General features: G+C 41.3%; 1 protein-coding gene across 3 annotated transcripts in view; it reads right to left on the bottom strand.

The window, feature by feature from the left end:
• BEND7 (BEN domain containing 7) overlaps positions 1–25,363 on the bottom strand; it is a 78,160-nt gene that overhangs the window by 13,811 nt on the left and 38,986 nt on the right. For all 3 annotated transcript variants that reach the window (XM_087823586.1, XM_087823581.1, XM_087823582.1), the window contains exon 6: positions 22,376–22,601. In XM_087823586.1, coding sequence (XP_087679712.1) covers positions 22,376–22,601 — 226 coding nt within the window. The remainder of the gene's footprint in view (positions 1–22,375; positions 22,602–25,363) is intronic.

Here is a 25,363-nt window from a genome sequence, read left to right as displayed (position 1 = left end):
TGGAGTGCGGCAGGGCCCTGACTATATAAAATGTATTGGGCTTCAAAATGAAAACAGCTATAAATATTTAGTAGTTTTCACGGAAAGGGCCTTTTCTACTTGTTCCATGTCCATGTATATATGTCTTATGAACAGAGGAAAAACATGTTTCCTATGGATCCTCTGGTCTCAGGACAAAATTCAGCAATGTATTAAAATATTTCACTTTTTATTAATTCAAAATCTTATGCAAAATTACACAAAAAAGATGATGTTTGCATAGTGATTCCTACTAACTCAATCCATTCTCAGAATAAACAGAATGCAGTTCTATCTTTTTAAAAAAATGTATGTCTTTATTGATTTCAGAAAGAGGAAGGGAGAGGGAAAGAGAGAGAAACATTGATGAGAGAGAAACATTGATTGGCTGCCTCCTGTATGCCCCCTACTGGAGACTGCGCCTGCAACCAGGGCATGTGCCCTGATGGGGAATTGAACCAGTGAGCTCCTGGCACACGGGCCGATGCTCAACCTACTGAGCCACACTGGCTGGGCAGAATGCAGTATCTTAATGAAAGTTCCAATTCTATTTTGAGGCAACCTCTTGCAATATTCTATTGGCATCTATGAAAGAGTTATCTATTAAGCACAAAAGAAACTATGGAGAGTCATAGGACAGAACCAAAGGGAGGCCACACAGTGTGTGACCACACATACAGGCACTGGTGCTGAGATTGCTGCCTCACGTGCCATTCCTGGGTGCTTTTCAACATGCTTTCGGTAAGGTGAAGACCAAGTATGCATCACATCATACTGCCTTCTTGGTATTTAAAATATTGGTAATTTTAACGTTTTAAAGGCTTCTTTTAAAAAGAAATGACAAAGGAAAATGCTGACAGATTCAACTACTATGTAAAGCTATAAAACTTCTATTGAATGGAAAATAAACATTCACTAAGGTGAGAAAAGCTAATTGCACTAAATGTGACTGAAAAGGTTCAATATCCACCACCATATAAAGCACTCACTCAAATAAAAGAGCAACTTCAAAAGTCTCTGTAGATAACAAAGTGTATTTAGCAAAAAACATTAGGAAAAATGTTCAACAAATATGCAAGCCCCCAAGTTGCAAAACACACTATATATCTACTTAATTAAAAGAACAATGTTAAAAAGCTAATACTTAATCTTGATAAAATTGTGGGGGACCTGTCACATTCAAACATTACTGTTGGTATAAGCTGGCAAAACCCTTTTGGGAAATAAGATGGTAACCCATAATGAGAGGCATAAAACTTACACCTTTGGGTTGGAAATCTTACTCCTAGAAATTTATCCGAAGGAAAATACTTGAAAGAAGGGAAAAAATCCACACACAAATGTAAAGAACCCAGTTGTGCGGGAGGAGATGCCCAGCAGCAGTGGGGAGGATGGGTCTGGGGAATGAGAGCAGGGTCCCTGTGAGGAAGCTGCTGCAGTGGTCTGGGTTTGGGCCATGCTAGTGAAGACAGAGGGGTGACCAGAACCGTATCCAGATGGGCATTTCTGCTCAGTCACATGACCTGGCAACTAGAAGAAAGGAGAGTTTTGTGAGGGGCGCAGCAGGTGTACTCGGCTTGGTTTGGGACATGCCGGGTCTGGGGTATCTGTGCAGCACCCATGTGGAAATGGCTGAAGGTATCTCTGTATAGAAGCTGACAGGGAAGGGTCCAGGCTGATACCAGTTTGAGAGGCACATGCAAGTGGTAGTTAAAATGAGAGAAAAACCATTGACCAGGGACAATGTGTCGAGTGAACAGAGCTCTGGGCCAAGCAGAGCCAGCGGTTTGAATGGCGATGGAGGCGCAGGAGTGCCTGAAGGAGCCCAGGGTGGGCAGTCGGGGGACCCAGGAGGGGTTCTGTGAAGGCCAGCGAGTGGTGCTGCCAGAGGACCCCCAGCCTGAGAGCAGAGGACGGGCCAGGAAGGGAGGCTTGGGAGGTGTCCACTGAAGGTCATCGAGGAGTGGTGGGGATGGCCACAGATGACACTAAAAAATCTGGGTTCAGAGGGAAAAGGAAGAAAAGGGCTGCAGGGGGAGGAGGGCCGAGGGACAGGAAGCCCGAGCACATTCACAGGCTGAGGGAGGCAGCAATGTTGCGGGGAAGACAGGATCCAGAAAAAAGGCGACAACCAAATGAACCGCCCCAGAGGAACTGTGGGGTGATGGGTCAGGACAGAAATGGAAGCGTCGTCCTCAGATGGAGGAGCTTCTTCCCTGACCCGAGGAAGGGAAGATGGGGGCCGGTGGGGAAGTGGTTACAGGTTGGAGTAATCACTCCGGAGACCTCCCTGAACGTCCGGGGAGGGGAATGGGGAGTGTGGGAAAGTCTGGGGTTGCCTCTGAGAAGAGCAGGAGGGGGAAAGCAGGACTGAGGGTGCGAGGACACCATGCGAGGACGACAAGCCGTAGGGGCAGGCTGTTTCTCCCAGGGCACCTGGCAGCCCCTCCTTGGGAGTGGAGACACTGAGTGCAGGGCTGCTCTTGGGTCAGAGTCTCGCTGGACAGTTTTGGCAGAAGGACAGGGATACAAAGCATTTGAAGATGTTGGTGAAGGTGCCGCCTGTAATGAATGACTTCAACTTTCCTTACTCCCCTTTCCCACCCAAATCTGGGAAGGAAGTGAAGCCAGAAAAAGGCTCACAGACTTGGAAAATCTGTAGAGACCAGGGAATGGAAATGTCAAGCGGGTTGGCAAGGAGCTGCCAGGAGTAAGGGCAATCGGGAGTGTGGTGCTGGAGCATGAATGGTGGCAGCGGAGCAGCTGGGGGTGAGGGTGCTAAGGTGTGCTCAGGGATGGGGCTGAAGCGGAATAGAGGTGAACGTGCCTGTGCATGAGGTCTGGATACTATGTGGCTGGGGCGCCAGATGGATCTTTCAGGTGGACAGTGAAGTTATCCGAGATCACAGCACGACAGGGCAGCAAGAGGAAGACGTGTAGCTGTGTAAGATCCTTAGTGGAAAGGACCCAGCCCAGCTGAGTAGAGGAAGAGTGATGGCTGGGAAGCAGAATTAAGGACTGGGGAAAATATCAACCAGGCCGCCCAGTATATGATATGTGCAATGGACGAGTAAGCAGTCTCCACTTGGGAGACATGCAGTGGGAGCGATGCCTCCAGGGGTGGGGCGTGCGTTTGAATCTCCCACACCAGATTATAGACATCTCAGGGGTTTTGTTTATTTTTTCCCCCTCAAAGCATCTACGACAGTACCTTGTACTGAGTAAGAACTTAATTACCATTTGATGAGAAACAAACACATTTTCTAATTTTGTTTCTAATGGAAGTGAATACAACAGGTCACAAATGTAGGATAATTCGGGGGGAAGGCCAATCTGAATTAGTAGAAAGTCTTAATTAATAGAATATAGTTAAAGAAACAAGGTTTTATTACCTTCAAATGCCCACAATAACATTTACTTATCAGAGAATTGCCAAAAGGTCTCAAAGTCCTGTTTCAATGAATATAACAAATATTTGTATTTAGCGCCCTATTAGTTTGTATAAAATGTGTACCACCAAAAGGATTGAATATACCGTCTCAGCAGATAAACATCTCCCTTCTTGCAATATTATTTATATAATTAATTTCCATAGCAACCCCTCCTTTCTTAGATTGTGAAATACAGGTGTCCAAATTAGCACCCACTAGAAAGTAGTGGCTCCAAGTTAACAAAATAGATTTGGGTTATGCCCACATCAAAATGACTCCAAGCCACTAAGTGTATCAATGACCAAGTTTAGGAGAACCAGGGAAGGTTCTGGAATGTTCCTCCCACTCTGTGAGGAGCTTCCAAACAGACTTTTGAATCTAATCTTGGGCTCAGGTATTCTGTCACTCACTAAAAAGGCAACAATTTCTGGTTATTTTTCTTCTTTTCAGTTAAAACCAATCCAGTTTCAATAAAAAGAAGCCAGGAAGTCTCTGTCTCTAGTGTCTGTGTCTGAGACCATTGAAGGCATAGCATTAGGCTTCTCGAAAAATACTGATACAGATACTTCTACTGGGTCTATCCCTGACATTCTATTTCATGGATTACATTCACACTTAGAAGTGACTTTCAACTAGAATCTACCTGCTGAAGACGAAATCCTATTCTGTTGCAAGTACAGATGTGGCCTTAGGAAAAAATATTGTGATTGTATTGACCTGAAAATGCTCAATATGCTATGTGAATAGAGGTACTGAGTAAGCAGAATATATTTTTCTATCTGATTCTATAGCCAAAGGTCAAGCTATTATCCTGGTAACAGTTCCATTAGGAGTAACGATGTGAAAAGAGGTACTGCATTAATGTACTGGGTTTTCTACTATGTTAATAGTGGGTCATTAAGAATCATAGAACAATTTGCATTCATCCTTAGTGCGTAATAGGTCCTAAAAAGAAATTTTCTTCCTTTTTTAAGGGGAAGCAAGGGCTAATTTTAAACAAGTCCAAGTAATCTGAGCAAGTGGATAAAGGCCAACAATTAAACTAAAAAGAATTAAAGCATCTACTCTGCTTAATATAATTTGAGGTCCCAAGGCACAAAGAGTATGTTAAATCACTGGAGAAATGACAAATGTTCAATTTGATCTGTACATGAATAATGACTTTTCTCAGATGCTTGCATTCATCTGAGCCATGCCCTTTAATTGTATATAAATAATGAACAAACTAGTGGTGGCTGAGCAGATCCTTCCTTCCCCAGGAATGTGGCATTTAACATAATCATCAATGAACACAGCAGTGTGTGGTGTGTCTGAATGCAACACGCTGAGAAGAGAGCGGACTGGCAGCGTTCCCCCAACAGCTGTGTGTTCACACAGTAGTTCCTAGAGGACTCTCTATTTGAAATTTTCTGGCTCTCTATGCTGGGAAAAGCAGAATATGGTATGGATTTTTAAAGGGAGTGACTGGATCATACAGACATTTGAAGAGGAGTTGATAGCAGAGCTTTAATTTCACTATGAAATCCTCTAAATAAGGCGAAAACTCTGGCCAGCAGTGAGTGCCCAACTTCTGATCTGATGGCTCAGTTTTAATTCTGGTCAAATAGACAAGTGAAAGTCAGGTTGCCATCAAGCAGAACTGAAAGCTGGGTCCTCAATAGATCCGCCAAACTGCCAGAGCTTGAGGGGGACCAGGGACGAGGGTTTGAAAGAGCTGCCTGTAGCAGGGTCCTGGGTACGAGTGTGGCAGGGGTGTGCAAAGGAGAGGGAACCCTGGGACCAGCCCACAGATGGAGGAGAGGGAGGCCAGGTTCCCTGCAGGCTGCTTGAATTTCACCTCCTCACATTTGAGGGCATGGAAAACCAGCACCCTCCCACATTTTCCTCTTTCCTGTAACTCTTTTAAAGATGTTATTTGAAACTTCCCACGAGCCAAGCACTTTATATCTATCTCATTTAATCTTTGCAGCAACCTGATGGAGGAGATTTTGTGATCCCATATGACAGATGACAAAAATCAAAGTATGAGCAGCCCAAGTATAACTGGCCCAAGATTGCACAGCTAAGAGGGGTTACTTTCCACATGAATTCTAAATATAAGCAAATGAATAGCTAAGGTAATATTTGCATGTGAAAGAAAGTTGTCAACATTAGTGTGACCTTCGACTGCACGAAACAGAAGCATGGCAGGCAATGGGAGAGAGGATGGGGCCTCCTTCCAATGAACCGGGCAGGGCCTGTGGCATGGAAGGGAGACTGGGCCTGGGCAGGATGGTGTGTAGGTATTTTTGGCTTGAGATTGATGGCTCTGGTCCAAATTTTATATGGTTCTAATAGAGTATATATTTTCTTTGATGATATCACGGTGCTTCATTCCCTTATTTCATAGAGAGAGCTGAAACCTAGGCTTGACATCCATTCTAATAATTTATTAAAATGACAATAGACCTGGCAGTTAAGGCACTAGGAGAGAAAGGAAAAGAGCTAGAATAAGTCTGGCTACAGTGCAAAGCCTTAAGGTACTCCGTATCTTGGTGCAATTGTTACTGATCTAGGGACTGGCTCAGCCATTCAGATTCAGCAGGGGCTCAGGCCTAGAAACCAGCTCACAATAACTAAACCTACAAAAGATTGATAAATAAACTAGGTTAACAATTAATTAATGTGTAATGGGGTGGATTATCTTTCTAGCATCTGAAACATTTGATGTCATCACCCAGTACTCCCACTTCTTGGAATCAAGGTGCTGGAATGAACGTAACAGCAAGCTGCTCGGTGAGAACCAGGGGTTGCCAAACGGTGTGGAGCTTGCTGTGCTTAAGGACGTCTATGGGAAACTGCCCATCCCTGCCCATTCCTGCTGCCACTGTGGGCAGGAATGTTTCACACCAGTGCCCTCCAAGCCAGAGCCTGACTGCAGCAGAGATGGACATGAGCTCAGGAAAGCCAGGCCATAGACTGTCCAAAAGAATGAGGACCCTCTGGCATCCTCCTCAGAAGAGCAAGCAGTGAGAATGAGCAGGCAGAGCTGTGGCACGATGCCGTGAGCGGCCCTGGCACCCTGTGCAGACTGTGAGGGGGCAGAAGCAAAGTGGAGGAAGCCAGCTGGTGAGGAGAGGAGGGTGAGGCAGATGTGGAGAGAGCAGCAGAGAGACAGAGAGACTGACAGCGTGGCTGGTGAGGCAGGGATGCGGAGCACAGGCGGGCCTGTGAGCAGCCTCCATGCCTACCACCTCGTCAGCCTCACAGCACTCCTGTTTCCTAAGGAACCTGAGTGACACCCTGCTTCTTGAAGAGAGCATTTCACAGAGGTTGGAGTACAGCGTCTTTTTATTTTATTTTTTAGAGAGAGGGGAAGGAAGAGGGGTAGAGAGATAGAAACACTAATGAGAGACATCGATCGGCTGCCTCCTGCACACCCCCTACTGGGGATTGAGCCCACAGCCTGGGCCTGGGCCCTGCCTGGGCACCAGGTGACCTCTTGGTTCATGGGTTGACGCTTAACCACTGAGCCATCCTAGCTGGGCTTGGCCTGATTCTTAATCCAACACTGATGGCCTATCAGCGACCAACACTCTAATTCCTCAGACCGCTAGTACTGAGTGGGCACCGGCAAGTTCCTGTACATTCCTGTCACCAGCCTCTGGGCATACAGATCTTCAGGGCACATCCTGAGATACACATTCTCAAATGATCTTTTGGGGTGCGATTACTTCGGTGTATGGTTTCTCTCACCTGCTTGTGTTGTTCTTATTAAAAGCAATGCCAGTGGATGATGTTTTCTGACCTCGTACAGAAACTGGGGTGCTTCACATCTAGCACCCAAACCCTACTGTTTTATTATAAAAATAACATGCATTCGTTTGAGAAGTATTTACCCAGCACTCAGCAGACTATGCTAGGCACCAGTGAACAGACTGTCCTTGTCCTCAAACGGCTTCGAGTGAAACGGAGGACGAAGGCACAAAGTCGAGAGGCGTGCAGAGCGAAGCCGCCATTAGAGGCGGGCGTGGGACGCACAGGAGCGCTGCCGAGCCCACTCCCGCTTGGGGAGGTATCTGGGGAAAGCTGTTCGACAGAGTGGTGGCTAAGCTGAAACCCAAGGAAGAGTGGAGGCCAGATGAAGAGTGGGGAGAGGAGGGGCTGCCCCAGGCAGTGCAGTTGCCCTGAGCGGGGATGGAGAGAGGCAGTCTCAATAGTTGGGAAGCTCAGGTTTCTACGCCTGTAAGGGAAGAGAGGAGGCCCTCGGCCTGTATGGGGAGGTTAGAACCGAAGTCTCTGCATGAAGCTGAGAGCCTGGAAGGGCTGCTCTGCAGTGAAAAGGGAACCATCTACCCACCAGTACAAGGAGCTCTGTCTAGTCTTTGGAGGGAGGAAAAGAGTTTCCTTGGAAAATTCTAATGTTTGGCCTGGGCCTCGAATAGATATGGAATTTGAAATTATATACCTTGCATAAATGGACATAAGCTATTGATAGGCCTGGGTTCCAGACAAAAGGAAATGCAGAATTAATTCTACAACCTGGGCCTCAAGAGATTCTCATTGCAAGCAAAACAAACACAGGCTCCCTGCAGATGAGCGCATATGTGAAAATAGGGCAACACATAAGGAAAAATCCACTATAAGCAAGAAACCGGGATTAAACCAGCAATAACTTAAGGCAATAGAATTACAAAATAAGTATGTTTAAAATGATGAAAGATATTAAAGGACTTAAATCGTTAAGAAAACAATGACATGACTGATTTCAAAAAGAACCAAAAGGAACTTAAAGAAATTAAAAATATAGTAACTGAAATTTAAAAAGTCAAAGACCAGGTTAGTTAATAAATTAGTATCACTGAATAGAAAAGGGAGATAGATCTGAAGAATTACCCAGAATGTAGTCCCAAGAGATGAAGAGATGGAAAACAGACAAATTAAGAGGCATGACGGATAGAATAAAAATACCCAGTTAACACTAATTGGTGTTTCAGAGGAAGAGAAAGAATAAAGGAAAGGCAAAATTTAAAGAAATAGTAAATGAAAAATGACCAGAACTGGTAAGTCATGAACCCTTGGTTTCAAGAGGCACAACCACCAAGCACATTAATAAAAATAAAGATATATCTAAATGTAAAATAAAGACATTGGAGAATGCCAAAGGCAGAGAAATCTTAAAGGCAGCTAGACAGAAAAGACAGATTATCTACAAAAGAACAACAGATGCTAGATTCACAGCAGCAAGGAAATCTAGGAGACAGTGAAATATTTTCAAATTGCTCTGAAAAAAGGCCCCAATCTAGAATAAATTACCCAACTAAACTTCACATCATTCAATAATGAGGGTGAAATAAAGAAAATGTCAAGACAAAAATGGAAAGACTATACCACAGAGCTTACTAAAAGCTGTCCTGAAGAAGAAGAAAAGTGAAGGCAGAGGAAACAACTGGGGGCTGGAGAGAAGAAAGGAGGACATGACCTGCAAGATATTAAGAATTATTACAGTGCCAAACTTGTGAAAACTGTGTAGTATTGGCTCAGAGGTAGATAACAGATCAAGTGTCAACATGTGAGGGAGCTCAATATGTGACAGAAGTGAAATTACAATTCATGTAAAAAAAAAGGATGGTGTTAGACTGATCGACTATCCATAGAGAAACGTACATTAAATTCCTCCCTCACAGTTTACCCAGAGGTAAATAAAAGATAAAACTTTAAAATAGTTAGAAAAAATTTAAGAGAATCCCATTATATAATCAGAGTAGGGAGACTTTCTTAAAACAAGCACATAAAAAGCACAAAGTGTAAAATAATCTGATTTTTCCATCTGAACTTTGGTATGATAAAAGACATCATATGCAAAGTTTTCAAAAATTGAAAAATAAGAGAAGATATCTGTAACACATAGACTTGACCAAAGGATTTATAGAAATCAATAAGAAAACCACCACCTAATGAAAAAATTGGAAAAGGGTAGAAATTCACAGAGGAAACTAACCAAATAGTAATAAATATGAAATAATCCTCAACTTTATTCATAATTAGGGAACCAACCACTGAAGTGTCATTTGAGACCAGTCAGACTGGCAAAAATCAAAGTTTGTCAACACCAGATGTTAACAAAAATGAGGAAAAATTGGGTTTTTTTAAAAATATGTTTTTATTGATTTTAGAGAGAGAAGGGAGAGGGATTGAGAGAGAGAAACATCCATGAGAGAGAGACATCACATCTATTGGCTGCCTCCTGTATGGCCCCTACTGGTGATCGAGCCTGCAACCCGGGCACATGCCCTGAAGGGGAATCGAACTGGGGACCTCTTGGTTCATGGGTCAACGCTCAACTACTGAACTACGCTGGCCGGGCAGAAAAATAGGATTTCTTATACACTGCTGGTGGATGGTGAATTATATTGGTCACTTTAGAGAGCCATTTGGCAATGCTTACTGAAGTTGAAGAAGCTTCCACCCTGTGGCTCAGTTCCACTCCCCGGTGTGTCCCCTAGAGGTACTGTCCCACCTGAGCCCAGCAGACACGAAGGTGACTGCACTGCTGCTGCAGGTAATTATGAAAAAGGAGAAGCAACCTAACTCTCTTCATAGAAGACTGGAGAAAGAAATTGCTCTATTTATATGAATAAATCTTGATTAAAAGGACACAAAGGTGCAAAAGTACAGCATGAGGCTGTGTATGTAGATTCACAAATTCACAAAATAATAGTAAATGTGATTTATATTTAGTGAAATACAAAAATACAAATGGGAAAGATTCACATCAACTTCAGGTTACTCTGGAGCAAGGGGGAGAAAGAGAAAGGGAATGGGTGGTACATGAACAGTTTGATTCTTACCAAAAAACAACAAAGGAAGGTGTGTATTAAGTAAACAGAATCCATTTTAAATCCCAGTGGTAAGGCAGAGAGAAAATGCATCTTGGAAAATGTCCTCAACACACTCAAGATGAAGAGAAATATAATTCTACTTCTGACCTAAAGACGACTGCTAATGGGGACAAGTGTCATTCTTCAATCAGTGTCTGAACAAATCAGGAAATTTCTCCCAGGATGATGCTGTGAAAATGTCAATATCGACCAGATGTCAAGTATATGCCTTACAAACACTCTCTGCTGGGATAAGCAGCAATAACTATCTTTAAAAGAGAGCTTTAAAAGCTCTTTTAAGCTATCTTTAAAAGGGATTAACAGGGTGAAGACACAAGGGCTTCATCCTTCAGGTCCCAGCTGAAATGTGACCTTTTGAGTCAAGGCCCCCCGAGTTTGTTAACCAGTGATTTTTAAGTAATAATGTCTACCGATCATCTAGACCATACACTCAACAAGGGTAGAGATCCCAGTTCTCTTGTTTATGGTTGGCACGTAATATAGGCAACACAGATGTGCAGTTCATGAAAGGATAAGCCTGGGATACTCTTTTTCTTTGCTTGTGACTTGACTTGAAAGGATGAAAGAAAGAATTCTTCAGTAAATAACCACAGGTCTTGAAGTACACTGAGCCCTGAAGTTCATTTCAGGTTTGATTTAACAGTAAGATCTAGCAGGGTTCATCAACTAATGCACCTCAAATGAAATCTTTAAATTAAAAGTAAAGGAATACAATAGTGCACACAATAATGTGGTTATTGATGAAATTAGAATACTCTACTGAATTATGTATGCAGGAGACTGCAGGGCAGTCAGCTGGTCAAGCTGGGTAAAAGCTGACCACGATGACCATCGAGTGTAAATGCAGATCTTTGTATGGGGCTGTCACTTTCAGATGGTTTTTGTAATGAAAAGGGCCCCAAAGACCCATAAAATTGATTCCCAGTCATATTTATTTCATTCTATAGGCTCACTTCTGAAAATCTGGGCAAAGATTACTGAACCATAGAATTTCTGAACTGGAAGAGGCTTTAAACTTTAGCCAAGCCATCCTGTGTTTGTTTTGTTTTCAAGAGAAGGTAATGTTTCAAGATCTTAAATAGCAGAGTCAGGAGCAAATCCACATCCTACAATGCTCCTTTCACTGTCCCCAAACTGGTGGGACTTTGAGGTTTGAACAATCTTGTTTAATCACAGCGATTCTCAAATATTTGAGGCCAGAGTCGTCTGGAGGAAAGAACATCCTTGTCTTCCTTTGTTCGGTGTTTACTACAATGGCATCTCTGTCTCAAACAAAGTGGCTTCAGTAGTTTCTCAAATTAAATAGTTAATTTTAATTTGCTTCAATTTAAGAAAGCACACAGCAGAGCTCATTTATCATATAGCTATTAGGAACATGATGGACACTTTCCTTTGGTTAGATGAGTTATAACACACGTTTGTCTAACTGTTTTGTATATTTCAAGGGAATAAATGATATCTGCTAAATATTAAGATCTGGGCAACAGCAAACTCTGATGTAATGGTGCCTTATTATTTACCCTTTTTTTTTTGGCAGAGATGTTTCAAAATCAGAGATTTATAGAAATTCTATTTGGAAGGCATCTTGGAAATAGTACAACTCATTTATTTTATAGATCAGTAACTGAGGCTCAAGTGGAATAAAATTTAAAAGAATGGGAATCATTAGCTCAAATAGTTATTAGGCAAGTGGCACAAAGCTGCACGCACACTAACGCTCCTCTTTGCAAAGCACTGCCTCGCAGAATACATCTGTTTCTATCTATTCTTTATATAAATGAAGTGAGAAAGTACTGAGTTTTTCTCTCAGATTTTAAAGCTAGAGTTTCCTGGTATACGAATTTTCCAAGTCATTCTCTGAGGTACTGAGATCACCCACTAACCAGAGTCTGGAAATAATAGCCACAGTGCCAGAGTGAGCTAGGGCACATTCAAGAAGTTCAGATGCCATCCTGTCCCTCACAACCACCCCAATTCAGAGATGGCCGTGACTGGAAGAAGAATGAGTCAGGAGAGCAGTGGTGGTGATGGCATCTCTACACTCACTCCATCCCCGCCGCCACTGGGGTGAAGATGCTGAGCGTTAAGGACAAGGCTGATGCCTCGGAGGAAGGATTTGTTTTCTGTTCGCTTTTAATGGTGGGAAGTCCCTTCTAACTGAGATCAGCTCTAGGAAAATTTTGGGCTTGCATTTTAAGGCTGATTATAAAAAAGTTCTCAAACATGCCTTTGATACTCTCTCTTTGAGGCACAAAGTTGCTATGACGATGTTTTAAAAACACATGGAGGATAGGACAGCGATGTATCAAGTCCTGAAATGGCAAAAACAGGAAATGGCACATTAAACCTGCTTATGGCTTTTATTATCGGATTTAAATCAAAATCCTACAATGCAATTATGCTTTAACCTTTTGAAGATGATTTCTCTCTGGTATGAATAAATGCATGATAAACTATACCGTCCATATTGCACACTGCGTAGGCTCCTCTTTGATAATTAACAATAATCAACGCTTTCAGACCCCCCACTGGATACAAATTGGGTTTATATGGGGATCCCCTTGATATTTTTAATTGTCAACATCTGTACCATCCTTGACTGCTGGGCACCATTTGGTTTGTCTGTTGCTGTTGTCTCTTCAAGTCTTCAAACTTATATTCTGCCTGCTTGAATGTCAGCTGCATCCTTCCTACTTGTCATGGAGAAGCTGCGTGCTATCTTAATTGTGTCCTGCATATATCAATGCAGTGGAGTGGAGTTTTGGTTTTTAAGAAACCACCTTTTTCAGTGAAGGTAAACTGCCTGCCTGATTCCCTCCACCTCTCCTTCCCGTATTTATTAATCGTTAGTTCTGTGAGTGGCACTGTTTCACGTGCCAAGGAATATGCAAAGCAAACACGGAACACAGGCTCCGCCCACAGGAGCTTACATTCTTGTTGGGAAGACAAGATGTCTAAACACAGCTAGGATGACCATGTATCTTGATCTGGCCATGACAGTTCAAAATGAGTTTTCCCAGTGAAATGATTAACAGCATCATTTTCACTCTCTGAGGTATCCTGGTTTGGGACACAAATGATTTAGTCATCCTCCACATAAGCCACCAATAGCAAAGCAAAGGGTTAATCAAGATTTATTGCCGGACTATATAAAGGTAACATGTACCATAGGAATTTGGAGAAAGGGGAAATCAATGCAGGCTAGGACATCTGGAGAAGATCTCACGGTAGAGGTGATGAGACTTGGGCTGGACCATAAAGAATGAGTTAGATTTGTCTACAAAGAAAGGTGAGCATTGTAGCCCCGGGGAACACAGCATAAGCACGTCTCAAATGAGTATGTGATGCCTGAGGAATTAGTGCCAACACTGGGCTGGTTCACGGGGTGGAAGCACTGGGAAATACAGTTGCAAGGAAAGAGAAACCAAGTTATGGGAAGTTTGGAAAAGGCCCAAGTTTGAACTGGATTTAGTAGGCAAAGAGGAGTTAAGTAGAAAAAGGTCACAAAATTTTGTTTTACAAATGTTACTTGGCTTAGTATACAGTATGGAAGGGGAACGTGAAGGGCAGGGAGGATATTTAGAGTATTTTATGGTGATGGATGTTAACCAGATGTACTGTGGTGATCATTTTGCAATACATACAAATAACAAATCACGTTATACACCTGAAACTAATGTAATGTTTTAAGTCAATTACATCTCAAAACAGAAAACCAGTGTTTTGCAGAACTTCAAGGACGAGGCGATGCACAGCTGGACTAGGATGATGTGAGAGAAGCTGAAGAGTAATGAATGAGCAAGGACGGACGCAAACTGACAGGGCCGGGTTGCCAAGCGGGCTTAGTGGTAAAGGGGAAAAAAGGCACGGATGCTGATTCTGAGATTTCAAATTTGCGAAGCAGGAGAATGCTGGTGTGTCTGTCAAAAATAACATGGCTGCAGGGTGGTGTTAGTGTCAGAAGCCCCATGCCACCTTTCAGGTGACACACTGTGTGTGTGGAGAAGAGGCCAGAGCAGGCCCCAAGCCCTGTACAAGTTGGAATGTCCTGTATGCCTTCGTCCCCACTGTCAACTATCTCACTTGCTCCTCACTTCTGTCCACATTTCTATTAGGATTTGTCCCCACTTAGCTGTTCCTAACAAGCTGATTTAAAACAGTGCAGGTGGTGATAAAGAGGTGTGGGGAAGGATCTACTTAAAATAACCAATACTGGATTTACTCTGTGCCAAAGGGCAAGGCTGATGAGGGATGCTAACTAAGGGTTCTGAGTAATACCAGGAGTTGACCATGGAGAGGTGTCAAAATCTAACCAAGAGCCAGATGCAAGAAAGAACCTGGAAACACAGTCAACGTAACAGAAGATTTGACTGCAGGGAGCAGTTGGTGGGAAGACCTAATTCCAAGGAGCAGCACCTCTCTCTTCTAGGTGCTTTTAACAGGACAGATGTAGCCATGCTTGCTCTTATACAAAGATGCCTTAAAGGCAGCCAAATCGAAGCAGCTGTCAGTTCAATATTAAATGAAGGCCTATGGATTTTTAAGGGGTTTCCTTAATGGAAGCTGGCATATATCCTTACTTTTTCGTGTGAGTTCACCATTAGCCCATAGTACTTCAGTAACTAAAAACATTCCCTGATCATTTGCTTATTCAGCTTTAAGGCAAAAATATAAGCAAAGTTCAGTTTTTGAGTCTCTCAGATTTTTGACGCAGGCCTTGTATGAGATAGTCAATATTTGTTCATGGAATTGAAACATTTGCCAGATTACTGGTACCAACTATAGGTCCAGGAGAAAAACTATGAAGAATGTAATTTGGCCAATTCTAGATGTATTATGCAATTCTGCTTCCCTGCAATGAAAAAGAAAATAGGAGAGATGTGGCATTACCTTAAGATGCTGGTGTGCATCTTAGATCAGCCAGATAATTCAGAGATTTAGAGATAAAGGTGATGGGCTGTGAGAAAACACTGCTTTCTATGTTCATGGTCATGGCTAGCCCATATGGTGCCATTGTGCAAGTCAGAAAGGTGTCCCTTCCTCAGGACATTTTGCTGGAATCTACCAGAAAACTGTCATAATAAACATGCAGACCAACAATGTCAACAACAGGAAGGGTGCCCGTAATGTTATTCAATGCACAGTGAGGCCGGCCCTGTCTGTGCTACCGGACGTCCCTCTTTGGACAGAAAGCTGTTTTATCAACCCTGATGGTGGTGTTAAAACGCAGGTTTTGTAAGAATTCAGTAACTGAGAGTTAGTTGAATCCTTGCAAATTAATCCACAACTGGTTCCCATCCATTATATGACAGGCTAAAGAAAGATCAAGAAAAGCCACAACCTTAACAAATTTCTCCACATTTCCATTCGCTCCTTATGTACCAAGAAGATGGATCTATAACTTTGAGGAAGATAAGATTCCTTTTCTGGGCTTAGGGAAAGCCAGTGACAAAGCAGGGACAGTCTTTCGACTCGCTGTGGCCTCAACCCCAAGGGTTCTGATTCATTAGGTCTGGGATGGGGCCTAGGAAGCTTTCTGAGCAACATTAGGCAGCACAGCTCTGGTTGAAAACCCCTGGGTGGAAACAGTATTTGAGTTCATTTCATTGGTATTTATATTCACAAAGTTAAACATCTGAAGGTAAACAGGTTGCTGAGGACTCAAGCTCCATCACTTAGAATTGAAACAGTTCTGGAGGCAAAAGGCTTTCACTCAATGCTTTATTTAATTTAAGCTTCATTAAACTTACTGTGTGGCTAAGCTTTTCCATTTTCTTTGCATTTGATACACTGTTCATCCTTCAAGATCTAGTTCCTTGAAGTCTTCTCCTAGAGGGATTTACATCCTCTGTGCTTTCCCCTTCCATTCCGGATTGGGCATCTGACCTTTCTTTCTTTCTGCCTCAGAGTATGCTTCTGTATTGCGGCTCACTGCTTATGTGTCTACAGAACGCACATTCCTTAAGGTCAGAGGCCATGTCCCACTCATCTTTATGTCACCGGTTCCTGACTCACGGTGGGCAGTCAATGGTAGTGCTGTGAACAGAAATTTCATGCCTGCTGCGGATCTGTAAGTTTGCAAGGTCAATGAAAATACTGCAGACACTTTGGTGTTTTCATGACTCATCCAGTACCGGAAAAGCAGCAAAAACCATGTCTTCTGTATCACACTGTTTGGTGAAGAAACTTGGTTTCAAATATGCAACCAGGGAGACTGGCTGGCCTAGAGGGGAGACTACATGTTTTCAAGGCTGTAATGATAAGGCCATAAGGAGAACAACACAGCATTTGTTTGGTGATCCATCCATTTGAGTCATGCTGATGTCTGGAACGCCTTCCTTCCAGCTTGGTGAACTAGTCAGTTACCTGTCAAGACCTGGAGAGGCTCTGCAGGCATGGCTGAAACAAGGACCCTTTGCGACACGACAGAAAAAATCATTTTAAGCCCCAGAGGTTCAAAGGATGAGGGCCACTGACACATGCTATCTTCCCATTGTTCCAGGAGAGAAGTAGGGCAGCCTTCAGAAAATGGGGTGCCCTTAAGGAACAGCGTAAGGAACAGTTTCACAGGAGGGCTGTCGCATCTTGCCCATGTAGATCGTGACTCGTGAGGATGGGCTGTTAGGACCAGGGGCTGGGTAGCACTGCTTCTCAAGGTCTGAAAACCACCTGTGTCAGTCACCTGCAGTTGCCTGTTCAAAAGTCAGATTTCTGGCACTACCCTGTGCCTATGAAACCACTCTCTGAGGATGCGACCCACAAATCTGAGTTTTGAACCAATACCTCAGGTAATGCTGATGCTCACTAGACTATGAGAACTCCTGTGAAGGAACTGAACATATGCTCTCAGAGAGAATGGCCAGGGTTCAACACCACCTCTCTGTCACTGGGCCGCATAAAAAGTGGAAAGACAAAAATCACCACCATCACTAGGTAACAGTCACAGAGCGGAGACACGAGCTATGTATCTGATGTTGTCATATGGTTGTTATATATTATTTTGTTGTTACATATTGTGCAGTTCTGTCCTGTGTTAAGCTGATCTAACATGTAAAAATATGAACAGATAAGCTGACAATGATTATTCATCTTCCAAAAGGATTTTTGAATTAAAGTATTCATCAGTGGGTTCCAACTGCCAAAAATTAAACTAGAATTTAATGTACATCCTTTGGAAGACTACTTACATGCAGCGTGGCTTCCAAGCTCTTTCTTTGTGGTTCTAGGTCTCCTTCCTGAGGGAAGGGGTCACACTTCTGTTTCCTCCCTAGCGTGATGGGACTGATTCTCACTGGCTTCAAGGGAAGACGTGCCCTTGTAGCTAGTGAATAAACTAAGGCATGGCTGTACTCTACCCCACATTCACGTCGAGTATGCTTTGCAAACACAACTGACTGGTTGTCTTAAATAAGTAGTATGACGGTCTTCCAGTGGAACTTCTAAAGAATCCAAAATGTTAAATTTTAAGATAGAAATTTAAAATTGGGATACCTTTCTCTCTTTCTTTTCAAATACTCCTCATAAAAGGAATGAAACATGTTAGACAGTGGCTTTGGGGTCAGAGAGGCCTGGGGTTAAATGCTGGCTCTACCACTTACTAGCTGTTTAAGTTAATTTAAGTAAGTTTAATTTCTCATAGCTTTAGTTTCCTCTCCTGGAAGTGAAAATAAAATCAATATTGTAAGGATATTCAAATGCAAGCTGATGTTTCAGCCTCGTACACAGAGTTCTGAGAAAACCTAGAAGTTACTATCAAGAAATAACAAATCAGATATAAATTACATCCCAACCAAATTAATTTAAGTCTATGTGAGATAAAATAGAAAACAGCTATTCACTTTTCTTGATTAAATCCAAGGAAATGAACAATGATAGGCAGTAAAAACAGAAAAGGAAAGGTATTCTAAAATGACAAATATGGACCCTGCAAGTCTTGAGAGTTGCTGAAATGAGATGAGAGGTTTTGGTGGTCAGTTCAGCAGAGCTCATGACAGGGGGATGTCCGATGTGGTCAGGGCTTTCTAATCTTGGAAGATTTTGGAGTACCACCAACCAAGGAGTGTTCCCTCCCGGAGCTGTTCTGACCCCTGGTGTCTATCTGGGCAGACCATCACACTGACACTTGCAGGAGCAGTGTGTCCTGCAAGTGTGTCTTGCCCAGAGCAAAATGAAGAGTGGCTGGCTAGCTCTTGCACTTGACAAGCATATGTGATTTCCTTTGAATGTAAGAGGATTCAAGAAACTAGTTTAGTTTGACACTAATAAAACTTTCTCAGCTTTAGTTTATGATGCTGAACTAAAAATCGTAACCCAGGTCCTAAAAATGGCTTTGCTGTAACTATTTTCTACAGAGGATTCAGAGAGCCAATGATTCCATCAGTATTTAGATGGCTCTCACTCAGTCAAACTCATGGTCTCCTGGTGTATGATATCATGAATCAGATGGTCTTCAGCAGGTACAGCATGAAGTGAGTACACATAACTGGGCACTAGCTTCGACTCTGTTCTGGCTGTAAAATCAATTCCAAATTAAATCCAAGATGCTAAACTATCCTCAGCACCAAGACCTCAGACTCCACTTAATAAGAGCACACGTTGCTTCTTCCCAGTTGAACTCAAAGTGTTCAAGTGTGTTTCTAATTGGGATCCTTAGGTCATACCTATAAATGAACTTTTAATGAATTACCAGTAACTGTTAGCCACCATAAAACAGATGAGACTATGAAAAATGTGATCTCTACAAAGATGATTATATTTTATTTTCAAGATACTGTCATTGGGAATATTAATGATCACTACAGAGAGCTCTGTATTTATTGCACAATAAACTCTTTTCTTTTTCAGTCTATTTCTATTTATAAGCATTTTATAGGTTTATACCCACCTTTTTTTCCCAATGCTGTCTTAGCAAACCTAATCACTGTGAACCAAAACCTAGCCTCCACTGTTATTTTTACTTCTAAAATTTTATAAAATCTATTAGTCTTCATATATTCCTAGGTTGTAGAATGTTTCACATCAATACAGTATTGGTGCACTATGTCAAAGGACAGAGTAAGACTGAATAATTAGTAGTTACAAAACCTTTTCAAAGTATGTGGCAGACAGCAGTAGTAATGTGAGTGGCCTTGCCACTGTTATGTAGAAAGAAACTATTTTATCACTTTCCCAGTTTGCTCAGATTCAAAAGACCTGGGATAGGGAAATACATTTTTCCTTTTATCTCTACTAATAGCAAGAAAAACTGAATATAGTTATTCTAAAAGACCTTCAATTAATAGCTATTTCCAAAAATCACTTTATACTGCAATATGTAGATTAATAAACTTTTAAAGTATAATAGGTAAAGGAAAAAAGTATTAGGGACTTAAGAGGAGTGTATTCAAATTTATATTCAATTTTTGTTTCCATTTCTTTTTTTGCTTTCATGACATTTTATTAACTGGTAGAAATTTATAACAATGTTTTGATGTTGATCGTTACAAATGAGTTGGAAGAAGACATAAGGATCTATGTTGAGTACTAGACCCATTAGGTCAATAAATTAAGGACAAAGTCAAGATGAAAAATAAAAACCTATGTCTATTCACTCACCCAATGTATATTTTCAGAAACCCTACTCTGTACAAAGCTCTCAGTAAAGTGTAACAAGCAATAAAAGATATTTAAGACAAAGCTTGTCCTCAAGATGATTCCAAGAAATTATCAAAATCCATCAGGTGAGAATGCTAGCTGATCAGCACAAAGAGAACATTCTAATAAGAAAGACAAACCTGATAGATACTACATTCATACTTTAAATAAAGATTGTAGGAAAGTACACAGTAACCTCTGCAGGGTGAAATTATGGAGGCTTTTCCCCTTTCTACTTTTTTTTTATGGTTTGGAATTTTTACAAGCATGTATTATTTTTGTAATCAGGAAAAAGACAAAATAAAAATGTCTATGAATAAATACTATAAGGAAACAAGGAAACACAAATATTTGTTGACTTCGGTTGTTGGTGGCTTATGGGTAGATTTCTGTTTCATAGTTACTTTGTTGTTCTAAAAGAATTTTAATGCAGATTTAATTCAACAATATAAGAAGTGCATAGAAACTTTAAGTTCTTTGATTTACATAATCAGTTTTATTATCCATTGGGAGCAGTAACCTCGCAGCCATATTTATTTCTAGCTAAAGAGTAGGGCTGTGAAGAAAATTAAGGCATCTTCTCTACTTCTGTTTGTAACATATGTTTTCAAACTACTGTATGACGTCCAGTCTAGATTGGAAACCGCAGAGTAAACCCATATTAGTCTACTTGTAATGATGTATTTCATTACTATCTATTATTAGGGTAACTCTTGTTATTAAATTGGAACATGGTCATTTATGGTTCCCCAATTTCCAAATGCTTTCATAATCTTAATATACTGTAATGAAAAAAAGAAAATTAAAACAAATCCAGGCCACATTTCAGTGTGTTTGAAAGCCTCAGCAGTGAAAAGCACCACCAGCCGTGACCTTCATGTTTCCGGCAGGCCCAGCCACACTAAATCGAAATAGGACCCTTCTTCACTTCAGCAAGTCCTAGTTACACCACTGACCATTTTTCAAGTTCCATAATCTTGTTTTTAGTGTCACTTCAGGCTGAATTATTCTTTTCAGAAATGACACCGACTGTGATATCTCTAGCTTTTTTTTACTTAGTACAACTCAACTGTCACTTTTAAGTGAAAGAAATTCTGTTGGAGAATGAAAAATTTTCTGTTAATGAAGGCTTATGTCCTTCTGGCCATGAACAAAGTGTGTCTGGAACTTGCTGAATCCATTTAAAAAAAGTAGTACTTTGTAAAGTTAATTGTGGGTTTTAAAGTATCCTTTAATTAATTTACTCACTTTGCAGAATAACGGGCACAGGGGTGGGGAGGGTGGGTTTCTGCATCCAGTCCCAGGCCACAAGCCAAAAGTGCAGGAACTGAGGCAGTGAGTCTAGTATTCATTAAAGCCTGATGCACAATTTCATTTTCATGGTAGTTGTATTTAATGTTGATAATTTATTTACATTAAAAAAATATATATATATATCTTTATTGATTTCAGAGAGGAAGGGAGAGGGAGAGAGAAACATCAGTGCTGAGAGAGTCATTGATCGGTTGCCTCCTGCATGACCCCTGCTGGGGATCGAGCCCGAAACCCGGACATGTGCCCTGATGGGGAATCGAACCTCAGATCTCCTGAATCATAAGTTGATGCTCAACCACTGAGCCACGCCGGGCCGGGCTCATTTACATTCTTAAAAAAAATAAGTTATAAACTTCTATTACCTAAAATAACATTTATCAGAGATCTAAGTAGGAAATAGGTCTAGGATGTGGAACTGGATGTAAATGGATATCTACTCATACATGCACCTGCATGGCTATTGTAACGCAGTGAAATTCAAACACATGTCCATAGGCATTAAAGGGAAGACACCCATGTCTTCTTTGCATGTAACTGGCATGCCTCCATGTCAAAACACCAGGAAAGCAGAGGAGACCAGGAGTGTGCAGGGATGGACAGGGTTTGGTTTCACAGTGGGTTCACTTACATTTAAAATGTCTTTAGGAGCAATGACCTTCTAAAAACAACTTCTGACCTTTGGAGAAAACTGTTTTTACTTTCTTTTCAAAAAAAGCGTCATAGCTTTATTCTTATTTGCAATTAAAAATTTAAGTTGAAATTATATTTGATGAAGTTCTTAGTTAGAAATTACTGAGAGGAAAAATACCTTCATTTAAAAAATCAGTTAAGATAACAACTTCTTTTTGGTTCTGCAGCAGATTAAACTAGCTCTTAAATTATGATTTTAACAGACGAACATCACCTTGAATTACCAAATTCTAGTGGTATTTGGGGTGGCGAGTTACAGAGCTCACACTCAAAAACCATGCCAGTGGGTAAAGTGCCAATGGGCCATTAAATGAGCCTCTACTTAGTCTACTACAATTTCAGCTGCATCTTTGTGGAATGAAGCAAAGCTCAACAAAGAACCCATAAAATGAAATGATGCAGACCAACCTTTTATTGCACCCACAATATTTTGGTCTAGTCCTTTCCGGTTGTCATTGAGTCCTCTTTTCCTCTTCCCATTGGGTAGGGAGTTAGCCAAAGTCTTGTCATCAAAAAATGCACACACCAGTTTTCTAAACAGAAGGCTTCCTGAGCGAGTGTAGTTTGACAATATAGAGTCCAGCTGAGATTTAGGCATAAACACATCAAAGCCTTCAGCAAGTTGCACTTCTGGCTACCAAAAGAACATAAATATTTTATTAAAAGCAAGATTTGAAGCATTTGACTTTGGGCATATGTGCAACAAAAAACATCACTAGCTATTACAATGTCCATAGCCTACGAACCACACAGTCTCAGCTTTGTGTGCCAGTATTTGCAATTTACAAAACCAATTATTAGTTATAATTCACAAAACGAGATGCTTCAATTTCAATATTAAGTCTTGTCAAAAGCAATGGAAAGGAGGACACTGAAAAAGTGTTCTTGTCTTTAGAAATAGTCAAGGGAAAGCTGGGCGATCACGAAATCATAACTCTAGAGCTACAGGGGACTTGAAACTTCTGGGTGAAACACCCTCATTTTTTAAGTGAAGGAATTCAGACCCAAATGACTTAAATATAATTTAAATATACTCAGTGCATTACAGTTGACAGATCACTTTCTCCTACATTAAACAATGTGATTTCATTTGCTTAAGGACACAAATAAGGGGCTTTCCTACAGGTCCCATGCTCTTTGTACTAGGCCAGTAGTTTTTAGCTACAGAACTGTATTATTTTTCTCCAATGAAAACCCATGCAAACTAATACACGAAATAAATATAAATGATGGACAGGTTCCTCAGGCAGTTTAAATCCCCTTGACCCCTACTTTGGAGAGGAATCTGAAGCTATAACCCAGGGCACCAATGGAAAACCAATGTACCAGCCACACTGCTTCCCTGTCAGGGATTTCATGACTGGGACACCGGATCAGAAGAACTATAAGGTGCCTTCCAACTTGGACTCGAACTCATATGCTCCGACACTAATAATACATGCTCTGTCATCACATAATGTTTACAACTCGCCCTTTCATTTTTCCACCAGTTCACATCATTTCCTTTTCAAAGCCTTTCCTAGCTCCTTCCTTCCCAAGGAGGTGGCTGTGCGCTCTTTGTCACTGCTAATTATGTGACATGCTTATTATGATTGCATTTATTACAATGTATTATAATTATTTATTAGATTGCAGTCCTTCCTGATGCCTGGAACTCTGACTTTGTATCTCTAGGGCCTGGCACATAGCAGGCACTTAAAAAATTCTTGTCCAATAGATAGAAACTCAGTCATAATCTAAACTCTTAAGTCATTTACTGTTGATTGTAACATGACTTTAAAATAATAACTTTAATATGAAGAAATGCAACTAGTAAACTTCCATTTAAAAAAAGCTCAGAAGGAAACCTTACTTAAGTAAGATGTATTATAAAAGCTTATTCTCAGTTAAACTTTACTTAAGTAAGATGTATTATAAAAGCTTATTCTCAGTTATCATATTTATCACTTTGCAAACCTGGCACTACTTTCAATTTTTCTAAATCACATTAGAAACGTGAGAATTCAGGATTAGTTTTTCTCCTGGAGAGAAAAATAGGAATTAGTATTTTTGTTTGTCCTATTGCTTTTCAAAATGCCTATCATATTATGGTCAGAGTAAAGAGAGCTCAGAGAAGGGCTTAAATTATTCAGATGATGTGGGAAGGAGTTTGGGCCTGGCCCCTTCCAAATGGAATTCCCAACTGGATTGTCCAGAGTGACATCTCATTTCTCCGCTTCGCTCTGCCATTCAACGTTTGGTCTCTGAATGCTTGGCATTTATCACTATGAAAACAGTGCTGTCTGACTGTTTCCCGGCTTTTGCATCTCGCTTCTGGTAAAGGTCGGCAGAGGAGGCTGATGGGAGCTGGGGGCTGGACCCCTCACTCCTAGAGCAGAAGCTGGCACACCCCAGGCACTCGGTGATTCAATGTAGAAGTATTAGAACTGAGAGAATTGTACCAACATAATCTCAGATGAAGTTTTGTTCATAACCAGAATTTTATTTGCACATTCTATAGCTGCATTTAGACCTTTTTATTCTAAATGAACTGATTGCAGATTTTTGCTAAGTGCTTCTGTATCTTTTGAAAGTCATGAAAAAAGAATACTTGTCTACTTTGAGAAACAGCTACTCACAGCTATTTGAGAGTCTAGGGAGAAACAGAAGCTCTTAAATTGCAAGAGAGGGAAAGGAAAGATACCGACTTGTCTCATTTACATACCTACCTCTGTTGGATTCTGATACTATCTCACAGGATCTGACCACTTAGCCACCAAGTACTGAGACTCCCAGAACCTCCCCTGGGACTCACCTTGTAGGACTCGGTCCCCTGACCTGAACTAGCCACAAGGCAGAACTAACCACTCCCTTCTTCATGCACAGTATTTTCTACGAACGACATTTACGGCCCTTTCCACACTGGATTCATCTAGCTGGGAGTTTGTGTTTCTCATATGAAAGAATGAGCACTCTTTTGTATTCATAGTGCCAACCCCAGAGTTAGTGCCTGATAGATATTTGTCAGAATACACAAAATGCTATGTAGAAATTCATTTAACTTGACTAGTACTGATTTAGTGATTTTTTATCCCTGTATAAATGAGGAAGTAGGTTTGAAAGTCCGAGTGACGTGGTTCAGTATCCCAGCCTTCTCATAACAGTAGCTGCGCTGACACAGAGCAGAGAACACTGACCTGCCTGAATCAATACATGTTTACTGAGCATCCTTCGTGTGTACAGACTTTAAAGTTGGGCTCAGTAGATGAGACATATACACAAACACCTACCATACACAGTAGAAAGTGATACATGCTACATATAAGAGAGGTGCAGAGCATTAGGCAGCATTTGACTGGTGAGGGGTACAGGGGTGCAGGAGGGGACAGGACGGCATTTCGTCAGGGCCTTGGGGGA

This window comes from Miniopterus natalensis, chromosome 1 (genome assembly GCF_054644295.1).
Source record: "Miniopterus natalensis isolate mMinNat1 chromosome 1, mMinNat1.hap1, whole genome shotgun sequence".
NCBI classification, from domain to species: Eukaryota; Metazoa; Chordata; class Mammalia; order Chiroptera; family Miniopteridae; genus Miniopterus; species Miniopterus natalensis.
The sequence above is the reverse complement of the archived record's forward strand: the minus strand, read 5'-3'. Positions and strand labels throughout refer to the sequence as shown.